Source organism: Halyomorpha halys, unplaced genomic scaffold, assembly GCF_000696795.3.
Source record: "Halyomorpha halys isolate HHAL.00 unplaced genomic scaffold, Hhal_1.1 Scaffold43.1, whole genome shotgun sequence".
Taxonomy (NCBI): domain Eukaryota; kingdom Metazoa; phylum Arthropoda; class Insecta; order Hemiptera; family Pentatomidae; genus Halyomorpha; species Halyomorpha halys.
In genome coordinates this window covers 516,164-536,946 of record NW_027106553.1, presented here as the reverse complement: position 1 = coordinate 536,946, position 20,783 = coordinate 516,164, and the positions used below count along the sequence as shown (strand labels likewise).

At 30.8% G+C, this 20,783-nt stretch overlaps 1 protein-coding gene and 1 long non-coding RNA gene across 7 annotated transcripts in view; one reads left to right on the top strand and one right to left on the bottom strand.

The window, feature by feature from the left end:
- Positions 1-7,923: 7,923 nt before the first annotated feature.
- Positions 7,924-20,783, top strand: part of LOC106688559 (uncharacterized) — a 17,815-nt gene continuing 4,955 nt past the window's right edge. Inside the window, exons 1-3 of one of the 2 annotated variants that reach the window (XR_010842743.1) lie at positions 7,924-8,211; positions 9,886-10,013; positions 14,007-14,104. This is a non-coding gene — a long non-coding RNA (uncharacterized lncRNA). Of the gene's footprint in view, positions 8,212-9,885; positions 10,014-14,006; positions 14,105-20,783 lie in introns of those variants that run through there. The other variant, XR_001344334.2, reaches the window with a different exon arrangement.
- Positions 14,393-20,783, bottom strand: part of LOC106688501 (deoxynucleotidyltransferase terminal-interacting protein 1) — a 44,497-nt gene continuing 38,106 nt past the window's right edge. For all 5 annotated transcript variants that reach the window (XM_014433035.3, XM_014433018.3, XM_067044920.1 and 2 more), the window contains exons 9-10: positions 18,838-18,910; positions 14,393-16,016 (exon numbers count right to left, since the gene is read on the bottom strand). In XM_014433035.3, coding sequence (XP_014288521.1) covers positions 15,955-16,016; positions 18,838-18,910 — 135 coding nt within the window. In that variant the 3' untranslated portion in view covers positions 14,393-15,954. The remainder of the gene's footprint in view (positions 16,017-18,837; positions 18,911-20,783) is intronic.

The window sequence follows — 20,783 nt, the reverse complement described above, 5'->3', positions numbered from 1 at the left end:
ATGCTCCTACGTCTCTGCTCTTTAACAAGTCTTTGGAATATTCCCTCCATCATTCCATGATACTCTCCTCATGCCAGACAGTGTTCCTATTTTTATTTTTCATTACATTTAGGGAGGTTGGCCGGTCCTTTCTCATTCCTTTGAGTACTCTGTAAAAGTCTTTCTAGTTCTCCTTTGCATTTTCTTATAGCTGCCGACCAAAATTCTCCCAGAATCATCTCTTTGCTTGAATCACTACTAATTTGGCTTCACTTCTCCAATTTTTGTACGTATGATAAGCGATAGAGGTTTCCTGACAGAGGTAATTTGTCCAAGCTGTCTTCTTGTATCGGATCATCTTTTTTAAGTCCTCATTCCACTAATCTCTTACCTTGAGACCGGATCCAGTGCTTTTCTCTCTGCAGACCAATTTCGATGCATCAGGAGGATCTTCCTAAACTGACCAGTTCCTATCTGTCAATGCAATCCCATGGTCGTTACAACCTTGTGACATTTTTTCTTTCTCCTCTTGGTAATATAAAGCCATTTTCTCCTCCTTTAAGCGGTAAGATTTAATGATTCTTTTCTTAGGATTCCTGTATTTCCTTTATTTTTTCACTTCCCTCCAGAGCCTGTTTACTAGTAGTAGATAATGGTCACTTCTGATTTCAAAACTTCTTTCATTCTGCATCCCGCAATCCTGGACTTCCTCGTGGATTCCCTCTCTCTTCACCAAAACATAGTCTATTCCAGATCTTATATACCTATACCGGAAATTTTGGATCACGGATTTTAAATGATTCAGCATCCCTGGTAAACTGCCTCATCATAAGTTGCCAAAGGAAAACCAAACCAAGCTATTCGTAAAATAATTCCTCTCTACTATGTCTATCTTGGTTTGACTTCCTTTAACACCTTTATGTGAGTCAATGAACCAGGCCAAATTAAAACTGGCACTGATATCAGTAGAAATGAAATGGTATTAAGAATTAGTAATTAGTCAGGACAAAGGCATAATTATAATTATAACTATACTAATTTATCAGTTTAGATAAAGATTAATTTTTTTATCGGTGGTTCTACATGATTAAAACTGAAACAACATTAATTTAAATTAGTAGTATACCAAAAATTTTGGATCATAGATTTTAAATGATTTAGCATCTCTGGTAACCAGCCTCATCATAAGCTGCAAAGGAAAACCAATCCAAGCTATCCTTAAAATTAATTCTTCTCTACTGTGCCTAACTTGGTTTGACTTCCTTTAACACTTTTATGCGAGTCAATGAACCAGGCCAAATTAAAACTGGCACTGATATCAGTAGAAATGAAATGGTATAAAAATTTAAATTAACAGAAAACCGGAAATTTTAGATTTAACAATTCAACAACTTCATGCAGGGCGATCAACAATGTCTACTTAAAACACACACTGATATAAGTAGATATGAAATTGTTTAAATTAATACTGGAAGATCACTGATTGACCATTTGTAATAATATCGTTAGAGACGGAAGACGTTAAGATGTGCGTGACCCGGAATGATGTGCATGAGGTTTGGGCTGAAGGAGACTACATCAGCAAAGAAGGACTAGAAGATGCTATCGGAGAAACAAGACTAGACAAGGCAGCTGGACTCGATGAATTTACTCTGGAAATGATTAAATATATGGGCAACAAAGGCCAAGAGATGTTCCTCCATCTTTGAACCTGGTCTGGAAGAAGATGATCCCCAGAGACTGGGAAGAAGTGGTGATTGTACCCATTCACAAAGAGGAGGACAATCAGGAGTGCAGCAACCATCAGGGAATATCCTTTCTCAGTGTGCTTGCAAAAGTCTACTCTTGAATTTTAGAAACAAGAGTGAGAGGAATAGTTGATTGCCAACTAGGGTACAGAACGGCCTCAGAAATCAGAGAAGCATGCAGGATCTGATCTTCATGATGAGACAAATAACAGAAAAGACTGCTCAGAAGGACAACGAGCTCTCCATCTGCTTCATGGACCTCCAGAAGGCTTTTGACAGAAAGAAGACATAGAGAGGGCACTAAGCATTGGGTATTTGACAGGGCTGTAGCCTAAGTCCGTTGCTCTTCATCATGGTTTTAGACTTGGCACCAAGAAGGGCCAAGTGGATAATGAAGAAATTCCAGCTAGGACACAGAAACTTGCTCCCTACCAAATTTTCCCTAGTTCTTCTTCGCTGATGTAGTCTTCTTCAGCCCAAACCTCCTGTATATCATTCAGGGTCATGCATGCTCCTACGTCTCTGCTCTTTATCAAGTCTTTCAAATATTCCCTCCATCATTCCATGATACTCTCCTCATGCCAGACAGTGTTCCTATTTTTATCTTTCATTACATTTAGGGAGGTTGGCCGGTCCTTTCTCATTCCTTGGAGTACTCTGTAAAAGTCTTTCTAGTTCTCCTTTTTGCATTTTCTTATAGCTGTCGACCAAAATTCTCCCAGAATCATCTCTTCGCTTGAATCACTACTAATTTGGCTTCACTCCTCCAATTTTTGTACGTATGATAAGCGATAGAGGTTTCCTGACAGAGGTAATTTGTCCAAGCTGTCTTCTTGTATCGGATCATCTTTTTTAAGTCCTCATTCCACTAATCTCTACCCTTGAGACCGGATCCAGTGCTTTTCTCTCTGCAGACCAATTTCGATGCACCAGGAGGATCTTCCTAAAAGCTGACCAGTTCCTATCTGTCAATCCAATCCCATGGTCGTTACAACCTTGTGACATTTTTTCTTTCTCCTCTTGGTAATATAAAGCCATTTTCTCCTCTTTTAAGCGGTAAGATTTAATGATTCTTTTCTTAGGGTTCCCGTATTTCCTTTATTTTTTCACTTCCCTCAGAGCCTGTTTACTAGTAGTAGATAATGGTCACTTCTGATTTCAAAACTTCTTTCATTCTGCATCCCACAATCCTGGACTTCCTCGTGGATTCCCTCTCTCTTCACCAAAACATAGTCTATTCCAGATCTTATATACCTATACCGGAAATTTTGGATCACGGATTTTAAATGATTCAGCATCCCTGGTAAACTGCCTCATCATAAGTTGCCAAAGGAAAACCAAACCAAGCTATTCGTAAAATAATTCCTCTCTACTATGTCTATCTTGGTTTGACTTCCTTTAACACCTTTATGCGGGTCAATGAACCAGGCCAAATTAAAACTGGCACTAATATCAGTAGAAATGAAATGGTCTTAAAAATTAGTAATTAGTCGGGACAAAGGCATAATTATAATTATAACTGTACTAATTTATCAGTTTAGATAAAGATTAATTTTTTTATCCGTGGTTCGACATGAAATGTAGAAAAGATAAATTTAAATTGACAGTATACCAGAAATTTTTCAGAATAGAAGTTTATATGATCGCTCAAGGTCTCTGGTAAACTCCTGCATCATTGTTTAGGATAGGAAAACCAAACCAAGCTATCCTTAAAATTGATTCTTGTCTACTATGTCTAACTTGGTTGGCTTCCCTTAACGTCTTTATGAGACACTGATCCAGGCCTAATAAAAACTTGTACTGATATCAGTAGAAATGAAATAGTATAAATAATTAGTCATGACAAAGGCATAATTACAATCATAACAATACTAATTTATCAATTTTGATGAAGATTATTTTTTTTATTGATGGTTCTACAAGATTAAAACTGAGAAAAGAAACATTTAAATTGGCAGTATACCGAAAATTTTAGATCACAGATTTTAAATGACTTAGCATCTCTGGTAAACTGCCTCATCATAAGTTGCGTTAGGAAAACCAAACCAAGCTATCCTTAAAATTAATTCCTCTCTACTATGTCTAACTTGGTTTGGCTTCCTTTAACACCTTTAGGCGAGACAATGAACCAGGCGTAATAAAAACTGGCACTGATATCAATAGAAATGAAATGATCTTAATAATTAGTAGAGACAAAGGCATAATTACTATTATAAAAATACTTAACTATACTGATTTACCAACTTAGATAAAGATTAACTATTTTAGTAAGTGGTTCTACATGATCAAAACTGAGACAAGATAAATTTAAATTAGCAGTATAACATAGGATAAGTTGCCATAGGAAAACCAAACCAAGCTATCTTTAAAATTAATTCCTTTCTACTATGTCTATCTTGGGTTTATTTCCTTTTACAATTTTATACGAGGCAATAAAGGATATCTTACCGGTCCTACATAATTGAAACTGAGGAAAAACCTATAGAACAGCTTTTAGCCTAAAGTAAATTTAAATTACATCATACCAGAAATCTTAGAAATTTTTACATATTTTCTTTTCTTTGCTAAGCAAACCCATCTGATGGCTCCAATAGAAAATCAAACCAAACTATTTTCAAAAATTAATATAAACCTTTCTTCTGTACCTGTAACAATGCTGGGAAGACCATATAAAAGAAATAATTTTACTAAACAGTTATTATTAAAGGCATAATGATAATAGTAAGAACTTTACTAATATATCAGTTTTAAAAAGCATTACTTTATTTAGAAATGGTTCTATGTGATTGAAACTGAGATAAAACCTACTAAACAGCTTTTTGCTGCAGTTTAACAATTGTAAAGATATGTAAGCTATTATTTGTTTCAGATTTATTGTCTTAATGCACTCCAACAAGACTAGGACAGCTTGGTCATCCTGCAGGTGTCCTAACTATTCTAACCGAGGTGGGAAGGTTAATATTTATTCCAATGGGTCCATAACCAAATAATTTTAAACCCTCACGGGCTGAATTTGAACCGGGTCTGCTTCAAACTCGAAAATGCTAAGCTAAAGCTCAGTCACTGTGGCATCGTATATTTTTTCTATGAACGAAAGGCTAGTATCTGTATTACAATTGCCCTCCGTATTAAAAAAAAATCAAACATATTTTTCATAAAGTCTGATTTTATGTCATACCTTGTCCGGTTTCAAATTGTAGTTGATTATAGAATGGATCTATCACTTCTTCCTTTGAATCTCCAACTTGAACATGATGACAGAGTAGTTAAGAGTGATGATGAGAGATAGTGTTAAGATGAGATGTTAAACCTTAATCTAAAAACTAATAAAAAACCTTTTTTAAGTTAAATGAACAACCTTACTAGGAAAAAAACATAATGCTTGCAATATAAATTAAATAAATATCAAATAGCATATAATATGTAAAGGATTAGAAAAGAAATTGTTATATTTACAAAAAATTTAAAAGGTAAAACAGAAACTTCTATATATGAAGGAGAAAGTCGGGTGTTTGGTCAAAAAGGAACAAAAATAGTTAACAACTATTCCTTTGCCGACATTTCGTCTCACTTTGCAGAGCTTCATCAAGGCTGTTCAAGTTGAAAAATATCAAAAGAGTCATTGAGTTGATTTGGTTGATTCTTTCAATATTTTGTAACTACAACAGCCCTGATGAAGCTCTAAAAAGTGGAGCAAAATGTCAGCAAATGAATAGTTGTCAACTATTTTTGTTCCTTTCTGACCACACTCCTCACCATCGCCTTCATACTTTGAAAAATATGGTCATTCGTTTATTATATATATAATAAGAAACTTCTATAATTCACAAAATATTTTTCATCAAATTTCCAAATTAAAAATCTGTTAATTTTTAGTAATTTATCTTGAAAATGGGTAACAACTTGAAACATCAGCCATAGAACATGTTCATAAGGAATAATTATGCTTATCAAGAAATATAAGAAATTTGATACTTCTTTAACTTTATCAATTCATTTTACTTAACAGAAATTAAGTTGTTTTTTTTCAAAAGATAATTATATCTTTTGTAGAATATTTTATCATTTCCCCATACCAAACAGATTTTACAAATAAGTGAAAATAATTTAAAAAAATAGATTAATCAAGAAAACTAAAATATTACTAGATTGTAGGAAAATAGTTGACCGTATGAAGTATATTGTAGGAAGATAGACCGGGTGGCGGTCAATAAAGGTATCAAAATAGTAAAATAAAACTATTTATTGTTAACCAAAGTTTCGCCCTACTCTGTAGGGCTTCGTCAGGGCTGTCTGTAGTACAAAGGACAACAGTTGTCCTTTATACTACAATCAGACAGCACTGCAAAGTGGGGCGAAACATTGGTTAACCATGAATAGTTTTCTTTTTCTATTTTGATACCTTTATAGACCGCCACCCGGACTATCTTCCTACAATCTACTTCATACGGTCAACTATCTTCTTCCACTATAAAATATTACTAGTTACAGGCTTCATATTTAAAAAAAAATATTTACCTATTTATTTATTAAATTTAATTACTCTATAATTTCTATACCGAGAAAACGTCAGAATTATAAATCTTAATATTTTGGAAACCACACCTAAATTATCCTATATAAAAAATTTTTTTTTTTTTATTCACATATCGATCATGTAAATATTTAGGGAGATGTATAAAATAATCACACATATATTATCGGATTGGATAAAAAGTAGTCAAGAGAATTTTTTTTTAAAAATGATTTTTTATCTACCTGTGCCTGAACCAGATCCATATTTCAGTATTGCAACAGATTGTGAAATGTTTAACAATTAATTATCAACTATTTTTAATTACACAATTTTATTAGTTTTAAAGCATAGATTTGGTTCAGGAACAGAAAGATAACAGAAAAAAAAAATGATTTTGACCTCAGACCCCTAGGACACTGAAATATGAAGGGCTTTCCTTTCCCAATGGAAAAAACCAATTCCTATAAAATAAACTCTTTCTTACCACAAAGAGTTTAAACAAGAATATTTAGTAAAATCAAACAACTAAAATGATTAACATTCAATCTAATAATTACAATAGTTTAAGGTAACTGTAATCTAAAATTGTAAGATTGTACAGAGCAGTGGACTTTCAGAAGCTATGATGAAAAAATAATGGTGACTGTATAGATTGAATTAAAATTGGCTCCAAACTAATTGAATATTTCTACCAAAAGTTGATTATCTTAATTTAATTGATTATACTAACTGGAGTCACATTTTTAGATTATTTTCACTAATTCATCATAGTAAATTTATTAGAAAATTTATCAATATTTAATTTCAACAGTTTTAGAAATTACTATGATCATTACATTTTCTATTTAATTCTATCCATAAAAAAATTATTTTTTTGGAATTAAATTTCTTTGCGGTTATATAAGTTAGAAAAATTATTATAATTAAAAATCTTGAAAACCAAATGGACTTTTTTTCCATTATATTTTCAATTTCATCGAGTTCAGTTCTCAATATCACGTTGGTACTCTCGTTCCACAGCATCAATCTACAGTTATTGAATTAAGACTTTCTACAAAAAAAATCACAATACAATATTTTTATACTAAAATTTTTCATTCGAATAAAAACCACTATTTGTTTATGGGCTTAAAATTACCGCGTCGGTAGTTATTTGAATGAAGTCGTTTACTCGTTTCTTTCTATTGGCACAATAAAATTAAATTTTAATAATTGTTTCAAAGATTCGTCATATTATGCAAAAGGGAAATAATAACTATTTGGTAAAGTTTAAATGGTTTGCCGTACATTAATATGAGGAAAAGATGGTCGGGGGTGCAAACAATAAACAATACACAAATAAACGAAACTTATTTATTTGTGTCCACATTTCGACCTGAATTTCAGGGTTTGGTCAGGGACTCAACGAAGATTCATTTAAAAGTCTCTTAAACCTTACTCTATTTTAGTGTTTATCAACTTTTTTTTCCGAGACCAGGAAGATTCGATATAATAGATTTCCTACAAATAAAAAAAATAATCAACGAAACAGGTATTAAGAAACATAGTAACTGTCATAAATAATGAAAATTAGGATTTTAACAGTAATTAATGGGACGCGCCAAAAATTTAAACGTTTTTTGATTCGTAATTATTACCTCTATCCAGTTGAAACTACGACCAAAAGATGAAGCTGTTTGTTTATCAACTTCTGTCATTTCATTGGACTAAGTTCATTTGTATTCCCATTATTTTCTGTCACTCAAATGACTTTAATTATTGATAAAAGAATTGGAATTATAAGCAAGTTAAGTCTTTATCGGTTGGACTTGTGGAAGAGTCATTGTTATCCAGCAAAGGTTTGAGAACTAGGTTCAGAGATTGACGATTTTTTTTACTTTTTATTTATCTTAGTTTTAAAGTGAAACATTTTGATTTCATAACACTAACAGTCTAAGGAATGAATAACTTCGAAATAGTCCAAAATGGGTATGTGATATTACCAGAGATTCTATTGTGTTGTTAATTTATTTTAAGTATTCTTAAACAGCTCATGATTTAATATTGAGGCTTTTGCTCATAAAACATGATAACTGAAAATGTTTGTGAATTGAAGTTATCATTTCAGTTGTTTTTTTAAGGCTTATTTCATAAATTCGTGAAGTTATCTTTAGTTCTATTGCTCTATTTTTTTTAACATATAAAACTTCCCCAGTCATCAACACCGTTTATTTCTTATTTATTTTTGGTAATATTCGATTTATTGTTCTATACACATACATGTGTTTATGTTTTCTATCATATTTCTACAAGTATATTGTGTAATTTTAAAAAATTTAAATGCTGATTCTATTGTTTTGTTATCGTTTCTAAAAAAGTTGATGATATGTCAGGTTTTAATCCAAAACAGCTGAGTTGTAATTTCAAGTATGGGAATTCCTGAAAAATGTGGCCAATTGTCATATTGTTATTAAAGGAATTACATTTCGGTAGCGTCTATTTTGCAGTGAGGTATGAATAAGTGAGTCTTGTGTGTCCTATTCTTATTTTTGTCAGCACACCCTCTTTTCTGCGATATTTGCAGCCGGAAGAACTCCAGGGCCCAACTTCCTTCATTATAATTTTCTGTTTACTCGCAGGACTTTCATCCCACAAAGACCACCATCCATCTTAAATTTCTCTTACAAAGGGTCTCCTCATCCCAAGATTCATGAGTGCTTCTCTTGCAACTTGATCAGCCAGTCTGTTTCCTATGATTCCCATGTTACTCGGAACCAACATAAATTATCCTGACATGCCCATATTTTCTAGTGTGTTTAGGTAGGGATGGATGGTAGAAATGTTCAGGTTTTCTGGCCACAAGGGATCGTTAGTAAATTTGTTTTCTTAAGAGAATAATTTTGGTATTAAGTTATGGTAGTAAGTGAATCATGTTTGAAGATTATAAACATTGTTAATAAACATACATTTTAGCATTGTAAATATTTTCATTTTGACAGTTACCAAGTGTTAGGAGCAAAAGCCTCAATTACTTAAAAAGCTTACAATCATTTTTTTATATTGTTTTTATCTAACTGATTGATTATACAAATGTGTTCATTTACTCTTAAGCAATAGTAATGTCAACAGTTTTTAAGAAAAATATATCAATTTAAAGTTTAAATACAATATGATTTCATATCTGTAATAAAAAAGTTTTATAACAAGTAAATAAACAATAATAATTGATACAAGCATGAATGTTTACAATCTTATTACTAGCCTAAGCAATAATTATTAAATATTTGCATTAGAAAATTTTTAAACATCAACACAAGCATTGCATTCAGCCTTCTCCATCCTGAGGGTACATAATAAAGGTCACAAGAGGAAAAATATCTCCACTCCGCTGCTGAATGAAAAGATTCTTATGCATCAAATTGTCAGAGATTAAAAACAATAAGACTTTAAAGTCCTAGAAATCAATTAACTACTTATTAATTAATGAATAATCAATTAAACTGCTCAAATCGAGTCATTTTGTTAATTGAATGACCCGATGTGAGCTGTCAATTGTTAATGCAGAATTATAAAATAAGTTAAATAAAAACTTTATGTATAAAAATCAATCAGGCATTGTATTTTATATATATTTATAAGTAATATATTATTTATCTTATTCAGGTTTACCTTACTGTGCTGTGAGTTCAAGAAAAAAATTGAGGGATAAATTATCAAACAAATGAAAGACTGTCAGTGCAACAGGTGGATCTGACAGTCCTATATGCAATATTTATTTGTCTTACATTTTGGTATTGTGAACTATCTTATTTTATTTCTTTTTAAACACAATTTCTTTTGATGCTTTATCTCGACTTTCTTTATTTTTCTTTAACGTTTTGGCCCTAATGCTATTTTCAATGAGACCTTAATTTGATTTATCAAAGTTGAAACTTTCATTTATAGTATATTATACCTAAATCGATTTTGGAGAAAAAATAAGAAAGTTGAGAGATATGGTGTCAAAAGAACTTTGTGTTGTTCGCTAAGTAACTACTCAGAAACAAAAAATTAATATATATTACATTAATAAACTTATAATATTGAACTGGGATCTCAGAGGATAATTTTTTTAAAAATTTATATTGATTTTTAATGTTTGTCTATTGTTTCACATATTTCTCATACTAGCTATTCTCTTATTTCTTCTTTTCCTTTTCTTATTCCTTATTCTCCTATTAAAGTGCTTATCATTTAATGTAGCAGGCAGAGTTGGGCAGCTATGAAACTAATAGCTAAAATCGCCATGGATACAATATCTATTTATCAATAGTTCATTCAGGAATAAGGGTCGTATCCATGGCAACGTTAGCTATAGCTAATTTTTGCCCATCTCTGGTAGCAGCCAAGGTCTCAAACTTTAAAACTTGTTTTTTCAAAGTTATGTGGAATGGAATTCTGCAAAGTTGTGCTTCAGAAAGGCTGAAGGGTTGCAGCCTTGATCCCTTACTCCATTGCAATTATATCTTTGTTAAATACAAATATTGTGATGCTGTATAACCATTAGAATAATTTATTTCATATTTACTGTTTCTTATTAAAGAAAAAAGAATAATAGAATTTTATTTTGTTTACATAAATATATGAGGAGATGGTTGAGAAGTGCATTCTCTGGATTGGAGTAATGAACACAAGGAAAACTTATTTTATTTGTTCCAATGTTTTGAAACAGAATTTCAGGTCTTCATTTTTACTACTATTGCAAGAGTCTGGTAAATTGATTTAATATTGACTTTTGTGATAATGGCCCAGATGGAACTATGAAATTCGGGCCGAAACATTGGCACTAATAAAATAAATTTACTTATTTTTATTAATCACTCCACTGACCGCATCCCCCTACCTCTGCTCATATTAAATTTAAAGTCAACAACAAACTCATATTAATAATGTTATAATTGAAAAAATAATGAAATATCTGGTGTATCTTTTATTTTTATTTATTTTTTTTAATCATCATTTTTATCGATTATTATAGACCCCCGACCACCTTCTCATATGTGAAAAATTATATAAAGATTAGCAAAATAGAAAATAGAAATAAGATGTAAAAAGATAATTTTTATTAAAAAGGAATACAATAATAAATATCAGACTTAAAATGAACAAGCGAGATAGTAACAAATAGAATAAGAAATATATATAAACAAAAAACAAAACTAGAACTAAAAGATGGAAAATTAAGGAAATAAGGCAAGAATGAACATATCATAAAAAAAATTGAAGTTCGAGAAGGGAAACTAAAGAATAAATCAAGACACCAACTTTAAGTCAAGGAAGTGAAGGTAGTGGCTGAGGACTGGTGAGAATGACTGTTACAGCTACATATAAAACATTTCAACATGAAAAACAAATAATTTTGTTTAAAAAAAATAGCTTTCTCTCATGAAACGTTAGGTTTTAAGCTAAAAATAAGAAGAGGCATTGATGCATGGATTAGTTTATGGAGTGTTAATTTTCTACAAATGATAAATTTTAATAATTCACAAAATAGAACTTTTTTCTATTATAAATGCAAAAAAAATTGACCGAGGAAGAAGAAATTCGGTAAGGCAACTCTAGATCCTCAAGACATGAAATCTCGGAATGTTAATTTAAAATACAACTTCTTTAGATCTTTTTTCTCAATTTTTCCCAAGCGTTCCAGCCTTTAGACCATTATGAAATAGATCTTAATTTGATTAATTTTACTTTCATTTGCAAGCAATTAAGCCCAAGTTGATTAATGACTAGCTTTTACCGGTTTAATACATAAAGAAATTAGTCCTGCAGTCATTTTTGGTTTTGTTGTTTAAGACAATGTCATATATTTTTCTTTTAGTTCTATATATACTGAATTATATGTCTACAATATATATGATTTCCGCCAAACATATTTAAACAATTAAATACAAAGTGTACTTAATGTAAACCATGTATCACATGCTACTTTCTACCCATTTTCATCATGGCTTCATTCCCATGGACCCATGAGGCTTAGAAGAAAAAAAAAAAAACATGTATCAATTATAGCCTTATGCCAAACTGTATATAATGATCATAATGAAGTGAAGATAGTTGACCGTAGATTACTGATTGCAGAAGATAAAGAAATTAGTTTTAGTTTATCCTTCTCCGCTTGACACCCTGATGAAGACCTGAAACTGAGGTCGAAACTTCGGCATAAATAAATATTTTTTTTTATTTATGTTGTTCTTTGCTGACCACACCCCTGATTATCTTCTGCAATCAGTAATCTACGGTCAGCTATCTTCACCTCATTATGATCATTATATACAGGTTGGCATAAGGCTATAATTGATACATTTTTTTTTTTTTTTTTCTTCTAAGCCTCATGGGTGCATGGGAATGAAGCCATGATGAAAATGGGTTGAAAGTAGCATGTGATACGTGGTTTACATTAAGTACACTTTGTATTTCATTGTTTAAATATGTTTGGCGGAAATCATATATATTGTATACATATAATTCAGTATATATAGAACTAAAAGAAAAATATATGACATTGTCTTAAACAACAAAACCAAAAATGACTGCAGGACTAATTTCTTTATGTATTAAACCGGTAAAAGCTAGTCATTAATCAACTTGGGCTTAATTGCTTGCAAATGAAAGTAAAATTAATCAATTTAAGATCTATTTCATAATGGTCTAAAGGCTGGAACGCTTGGGAAAAATTGAGAAAAAAGATCTAAACAAGTTGTATTTTAAATTAACATTCCGAGATTTCATGTCTTGAGGATCTAAAGTTGCCTTACCGAATTTCTTCTTCCTCGGTTAATTTTTTTGGTATTTATAATATGAATCATTAGAAAAAAGTTCTATTTTGTGAATTATTAAAATTTATCATTTGTAAATAATTAACACGCAATAAACGAATCCATGCATCAACGCCTCTTCTTATTTTTAGCTTAAAACCTAACGTTTCATGTGAGAAAGCTATTTTTTTTAAACAAAATTATTTGTTTTTCATGTTGAAATGTTTTATATGTAGCTGTAACAGTCATTCTCATCAGTCCTCAGCCACTACCTTCACTTCCTTGACTTAAAGTTGGTGTCTTGATTTATTCCTTAGTTTCTCTTCTCGAACTTCAATTTTTTTTTATATGTTCATTCTTGCCTTAATTTTCCATCTTTTAGTTCTAGTTTTGTTTTTTGTTTATATATATTTCTTTGTAAGTCTGATATTTATTATTGTATTCCTTTTTAATAAAAATTATCTTTTTACATCTTATTTCTATTTTCTATTTTGCTAATCTTTATATAATTTTTCACATATGAGAAGGTGATGGAGGGTGCGGTCAGCAAAGATACAAAAATAAACTAAACTTATCTATCTGTGCCGACATTTTGACATGAATTTCAGGCTTTTATTAAGGCTGAATAAGAAAAAAACAAATTCAGAAAAACATAAAAAAATTTATTAAAAGACAGACTGTGTTTACGAAAATTATGAACTACAAACCATGAAAGGTGCAGAAGAATATGCTAATAAAAGAGAAAATAGTACTGTTAATTTACATTTTCATTATGTTTATTTCTTTATTTATATGAATACTGTTTTTTAATCATTTTTTTGTCATTTACTTTGTATAATTCTACTTCTACAATATTATATTTTATCTTCTATTAATATCAACTACAATTTATTCTTATGTATATTTACAAGTTTTTTTTTTTTTTATTTTATCATTTTATTTTTATGTTTCTCTGAATTAAGGTTGTTATCATGTTTTGTTTTTCAGCCCTGATGAAGGCTTGAAATTCAGGTCGAAGAATCGGCACAACAATTAGGATTTGTTTATTTGTGTATCTTTCCCTTCCATCCTTTCTTCATATCAAGGTATAGTCAACTGTTCTCACCTCATTAATTTTTCATATATTTTTTACATCCCACCATAGTTTACTTTATATTTCATATTACACCGTTTATAATATTTGTAGTTTTTGTAACTTATTTTAATCCCAATGAAGCCCTGCAAAGTAGGACACGACATTGGCTATTATTAAGTAGTTTTTGTACTATTTGAGTTGATTTTTGACTGCATCTAGACCATATTTCTTTTATTATTATTTTTTATATTTAAATGTTGGAAAGAGTCAATAGGGAAAATAAAACAAAAACAAAAAAAACAATTTTATGATATTCATGTACTTTTCTTAAAATACATAAACATTAACAATAGGACATTTCATGCCATCACAGACAGATCTATTTTAAATGGAGAAAAAGTAATTTTAAAACAACACATACCGCTAACACTTTTTTCTAAACTATTTACAACACTTATTAACAACTATACCCTAATGCAATAGAATCACAATTGACAACAATAAAGAAAAATTTTTAATGACCAGAAGTCAGTATAAAGATGGAACACTTTGCAAGGTCAAGACGGGTGGAATTGACTTCCGATAAAGTTAAGATATTGCTATAGTATAATACATATATCGTTATTCTTTTAAAAACTACATGATTGTTTAACCATCACACATTTCCTTTTTTCGAGCAATAGTTTCCTATCCTTATATAGTGGAGCAAATTAATAAATACATTTGTAATATTATAAAAATTTGCTAGAACAATAATGTAACTAAGGCGATGAAGTAGCACTTAGTGAAAAAGAACTAATAACAACTAATATCTAATGGTAAAGAAAACTTATGTCGTACAAGTTCTTTTTATCAAAAAGTATAGATAGATACATTCATTGTTACGTATTTCATTGGAAAAACCACGATAGAAATTAATTTCACAACCAATAATTGACATGAGAAATTAAGGACTAATTTACTTACTTAAATTACCACTCCTTAAAAATATTCGTTTGTTTTGTACAATCACTTTTAAAATTGTGTTAGTGTCTAAAATTAAAAAAAGAGAAGTTCTTATTTCACTTTTTTTTTTTTTAAGTTATTCTATTATTACATTTTTTTTGGGGTTTTTTTTTCTGAAGATCTACAAATGATGAGATTGAATTGTAAATGCACTTGAAAGACCTAATACGATGCTTTTTTCTAGCATTATATTACTTGGGTTTAAAATACATTAAGCAAATAGATAATGCTTTAAAAGGAATGAGAACTCACATCGAAAAGATTGTACTTTAGCTAACTGAGAAGCAAATGGAAAGGTCCTAATCTACTGTTCACTCCACTAATTATTATTATTAATATCAAACAAATAACTCTTTTAACTATCCATTTAATTCTATTCCCTTTGTTAATAAGAACATACCATAACTTTTTTAACATTCTTCTTAAATTTCAACTTAGACTACTAATGCAGTTACGAAAGTCAAAAGCCTACGAAAATTTTTAATATTGCATGATATTTCCGCATCACATAACATCCTGAGCGTAATGATTATGGGGCAAACGATATACACACAACCTAGCCCCAGAATTATGAGCCTTTTTGTTTTTCTTTAATGCTTATACATTTTATTTTATTTTTTTAATTTATTTACAGTTTGGGTTTTAATTTTTATAATACAACGATTTATTGGAACAAGAATATACCAAAAGAAAGTAGATATGAAGGCACCAGCCAGATGATATAATATGTAAGGGCGGATAAGAGTTATGTACATTCGTAGAGACGAGATGCTTCTTGTAAGCATTCGTTTAGTGCCGTTATTCGTTATCGGGGGCGAAGACCCACGATGTATTCGGAAACGAGATGAGTGAAGGCTAATCCTCAGTTTCTCCTCCCCTGATTGCCATGAATGATGGTTCCAGTTCTACCAGGCCACCTCAAACAATTAGTTGATATTTATTAAAAACTGAAATTTCAGCTGTATAAATAAATTAAAGTAACTCAAAATAAAACTTTAACTTAGTTAAAGAAAAAACTACTGGGTAATGACATCACAAAACAGACTAGCTAAGCTCCATACCATTTTGTCTGTTGTTTGAATGTTAAGTTGCTCGTAGTTAGTAAACACTAATAAAGTAATTGATAAAAATAATTATATATTAATGAAAAAAACTTGGAGAGCAAACAAAGAACAAGTGAGGTGAAGCTGTTGGAGATTTTGTTATCTCATAAAGATTACAATATTATAAAACATGTTGCCCAGAAAATCTGTTAAGAGCTCCTCTGTATTTAACATATAACATGAACTTTAAAACATGCTGCTCACAATCCTATAACATTTATAGTTATAACTTATAACATTTAGTCTGTTAAAATTGTTTACATTTAACACATCATGAATACCCCTAATATATATTGTAGATACAAAAGCCCTGATGAAAAATATTACCTCAGTAAAAAGAATAAGGTGCTGTGCTTGCATCACACAACTTTCACTTACCACCCGACTTAAGTTGGAATTAGAGTTGAAATTATTCTTTGCTAGTTTCAGAACTGATATTTCTATATTAGTCATTGAGGACAATCTTTACTGTGGACAATCCTATTAACTAATAAAATTTCAACAGTTTTAAAAAAATTATTTTTAACATTATTTCATCATCATCATAATCATTTTATCCACTTTACCGCTTAGGCAGTGTGGGGTTACAGTTTGCAGAGTCTGGACCAGATATCTCGCTCTTGGACCATCTCCCTTCTCCTAATCCAGTTCATATCCCGCCTCCTTAACACTCTCCTCCCAGGAAATGCGTGGTCTTCCTCTTGGCCTTCTTCCCTCCACGCGAGTCTCATATGTCTTTCTGGCAGTTCTTTCCTGGTCCATCCGAAGGAGGTGTCCGAATCATCTTAGCTTGTGCTCTCAGCCGGTTTGACTCCGAGGTTAATCCGAATGGTACTGTTCTGTAAATTCTGGACCTGCTCTAGTCTTTCCCCGTTCGCTCTGATCACCCTCATTATTCTCCGGGGTTTGTTTCCTATTATACATTTAGTCTTTTCCGGGTTAATTTTCATGTTTATCGAGGCCATTTCCTCTTGCAGAACACTTATGTTGTATTGGAGGTCTCGGTCATTGGAAGCCAGCAAAACCATGTCATCCGCAAAAGCCAATACAGAAAATTCTATGGGTTGTAAGTTCCTGTGTCCTAACTGAAACTGTCTCATTCTAAGTTAAGCTTTCTTTTTTTGTTTTTAACATTATTTCTCATAGCAAAATTTTAACATTTTTAATTATTAAAACATTAAAAATATACCAGTTTAATAAAATTTACATTCTGCATTATTGAATGGTTCATTGTTATATAATCAATATTGAAAGATCATACTAAAAATAATTTTATGGAGTTTTCCAGTCAACTAAAAGGCTTAAATGTAGGGTTAGTGAAATTAGAAAACTAATTATCAAATAACTATGGCGACGAAATCGTTTATCAGACTGAACCCACTTCAAATACACCTGCAACAGACAAACTCACTGGCAGTCTCTTTTTTAATACCCCTATTTATATTTATAACGAGACTATTAATAATTCTGACCGACTGTTTAGGAGTCACTCATGGGTTTGTAGCGGTAGATCTATTGTGTTAGGGTGCCCCACAAGTTTCTTTTCTTTTTCTAATATGAAATGAATATACAATACTGTTTAAGATATAATTTATTTTTTTATATAAGAACCCCCTTTTGCTGTATTACTATCTTCTATTTCTAAGGAAACCTCTGTTTGATAATGCTGGAGGTGCACTTTTATTCCACTGATGTATTTAAAGGGCTTTTCATGAATAGAATTTTTTAAGGACAGAAAGAAGTAATGATGAGATGGAGCGAGATCTGGCATATATGTAGGATGCGGTAAAAGATCCCAATCAACCTGAGAGGTTTTTTATTACCGCTAATGCAATATGTAGTCTCACGTTGTCGTGATGAAAAATAACGCCTCTTCGGTTTATTAATTCTGGCTTTTTTTTTTTGTTATGGCAGCTTGCAATTGATTCAATTGATGACAGTATTTCGTAGAATTTATTGTTGAGGAAGGAGCCTTGATAAGGTCTGTATCTATAATTTTTTGGCGGCCACTGCGGTCTTTATTTTACAGATTAAAATTTCCCTCTCTAAATCTTTTAAATCAATTGCAAACGGTTTAATAGTTATAGCATTATCTTGTTGACAGTATTCTTTACACTATCTCTTTTTTTGAAACAGTAAAGTATAACATGCTGTAAATATCACCTTTCACTACCCATCTTTAACGCTGTGGATGAAAGTTTTAAAAGAGACTGTGGGACAAATGAAACATACTGTAAAAGAGCTTTGGGACAACTGAAACTGAAGACATAGACGGCTAATAGATAAGCCTGCACATTTACAAAAGCAGAACCAGATAAGGTTATTCATCACGTGAAACTTTTCGGACACCATAATATAATATAATATAATATGTATTATATTATAGTTTCAGTTGTCCCAAAGCTCTTTTACAGTATGTTTCATTTGTCCCACAGTCTCTTTTAAAACTTTCATCCATATATATATATATATACTGATTATTAAAAAATATATATATTTTCCTTACTGTTCTAGCATATTATCTTATTTCTTAAGCATATAGCAAATTCTGATTTGACTAAATATGTAAACTTCTTCATAAATATTATTTTTTTAAGAGACTATTATTATAGATAAAAATAATTATCTGAATTACCTGTTTCAAGCATTGCTAGTGGTGTTATGATCGAAGGTAGGCATTCAACACCAACACCAACACTCATTTGTATCTAAAACAATCAAATGATATCTCTTATTATTAAGAAAATTTTATTATGATTATTACCAAGCTATAATTTAAACTCAAATTTTGGTAAAAATTGTTCAAATATTTTATTAGAATAATTTTTTAATTGGTGAGTTTCAGTAGAAATATATACATACAATAGGAATTTACTGCCATTTCTAAAGATGTTCTTGATTTGTTTCAGTGAATGAATATGCGCAATTCTCTTTTTTATGTTGTCATTTATTTCATTTATTAATTAACCTATAACTGTAGAAACACAAATGAGGATAAAATAAATGTTTTTATGTTTCTCAAATCAAATTCTTTCAATGTTTATATTTATCCATGTTTCTCACTGCTAACAATTAGAGTTGGCTAATTATTTCAAACAAATAAAATTAAATGATAAGTAGATTAAGTAAAATTTAAAAAAGTAATTTTAACATTACTCTATTCCCGATATTTTATTTTATACAGTTTCAATATTCTTATATTAAACTTTATATTTTCTTCAATACTACTTATGCACCTATATTATCTATTATCTTCTTATGTTTTTTGTTTTATTTTGTGATTTCATTTAGTTATTATGGTTGTAATCTTGTTTTTTATTCTTAGCCCTGATCAAGGCTGGGAATCCTGGCCGAAAAGTTGGCACTAATAAATAAGTTTTAACTTATTTGTGTTCCTCATTGACCGCGCCACCAATCAATCATCTTCTCATTACTGAATAAAATTTAAAGTTATTCTAGAGGAATTTTTTTTTATATTTGTTATTTAAGCCCTGTATGACAATTCAATCAGTGTTAACACCATATATATATATATATATATATTATTTATAATGTAAATATTTTTGAAAGTGATAGATTTAATTACTTTATTTTGGTTGGAAGTTTTAAATGAAAAGAATTTATTCTTGTGATCGTAATGTTTATATGGTGAAATACCGGCTAGTAGAATTATTTGCCACAACAATACAAGTTGTGGGCTAAGTTCAGTAGCCTAGATATAGCCACCCTGTCGACATAGTATGAGACAGTTGCCCAGTTGCTGTACTGATAACCAGACCTTGCTGGGTGAGATCATCGGAGTGCTGATTTACTGTGGCCCACCTACATTAAAGAACAGAACGTTGTCTCCGACGTTTTCGGTACAAATTTCAGGACCCCGACCCATTGGAGATCATCAATTCCCAAAATATTTTGTAACTAGCAATTTTTTTTTTTTAATTGTAATTTTTAGTCTTTAACATAGTTTTTTTTTATTCTTAAATCGAAGGACCTTTTTATTTTAAAATTTGTTCTGTATTTTTGGACAGTTTCCTCTTTTTGTTTTTAATTTAAATTTTTGGTTCTCCGGGCCTTGGCTAAACATTTATTTGTATATTTGAGCATAGTTTTGGTCTTCCGAGCCTTGCCTTATACAAACATATATTTGTAAATTTGTTAATAATTTTGGTTTTTCCAAAATTATGCATATTTTGTAATATGACTCAGTGTGAAGAGATTTATAATAGTAAACAACGTACAGCAAGAAATATCACTGGACTAAAAACAATATCAGTTTATACTCGTATAAGCCACAAGGTACCTAACAGAGGGTCAGGTATATATAAGCCAGAAGGAACCTAACAATGGATCAGGTATATATAAGCCATAAGGTACCTAACAATGGGTCAGGTATATATAAGCCATAAGGTACCTAACAGAGGGTCAGATATATATAAGCCATAAGGTTCCTAACAGAGGGTCAGGTATATAAGCCAGAAGGTACCTTACAGAGGGTCAGGTATATATAAGCCATAAGGTACCTAACAGAGGGTCAGGTATATATAAGCCATAAGGTACCTAACAGAGGGTCAGGTATATATA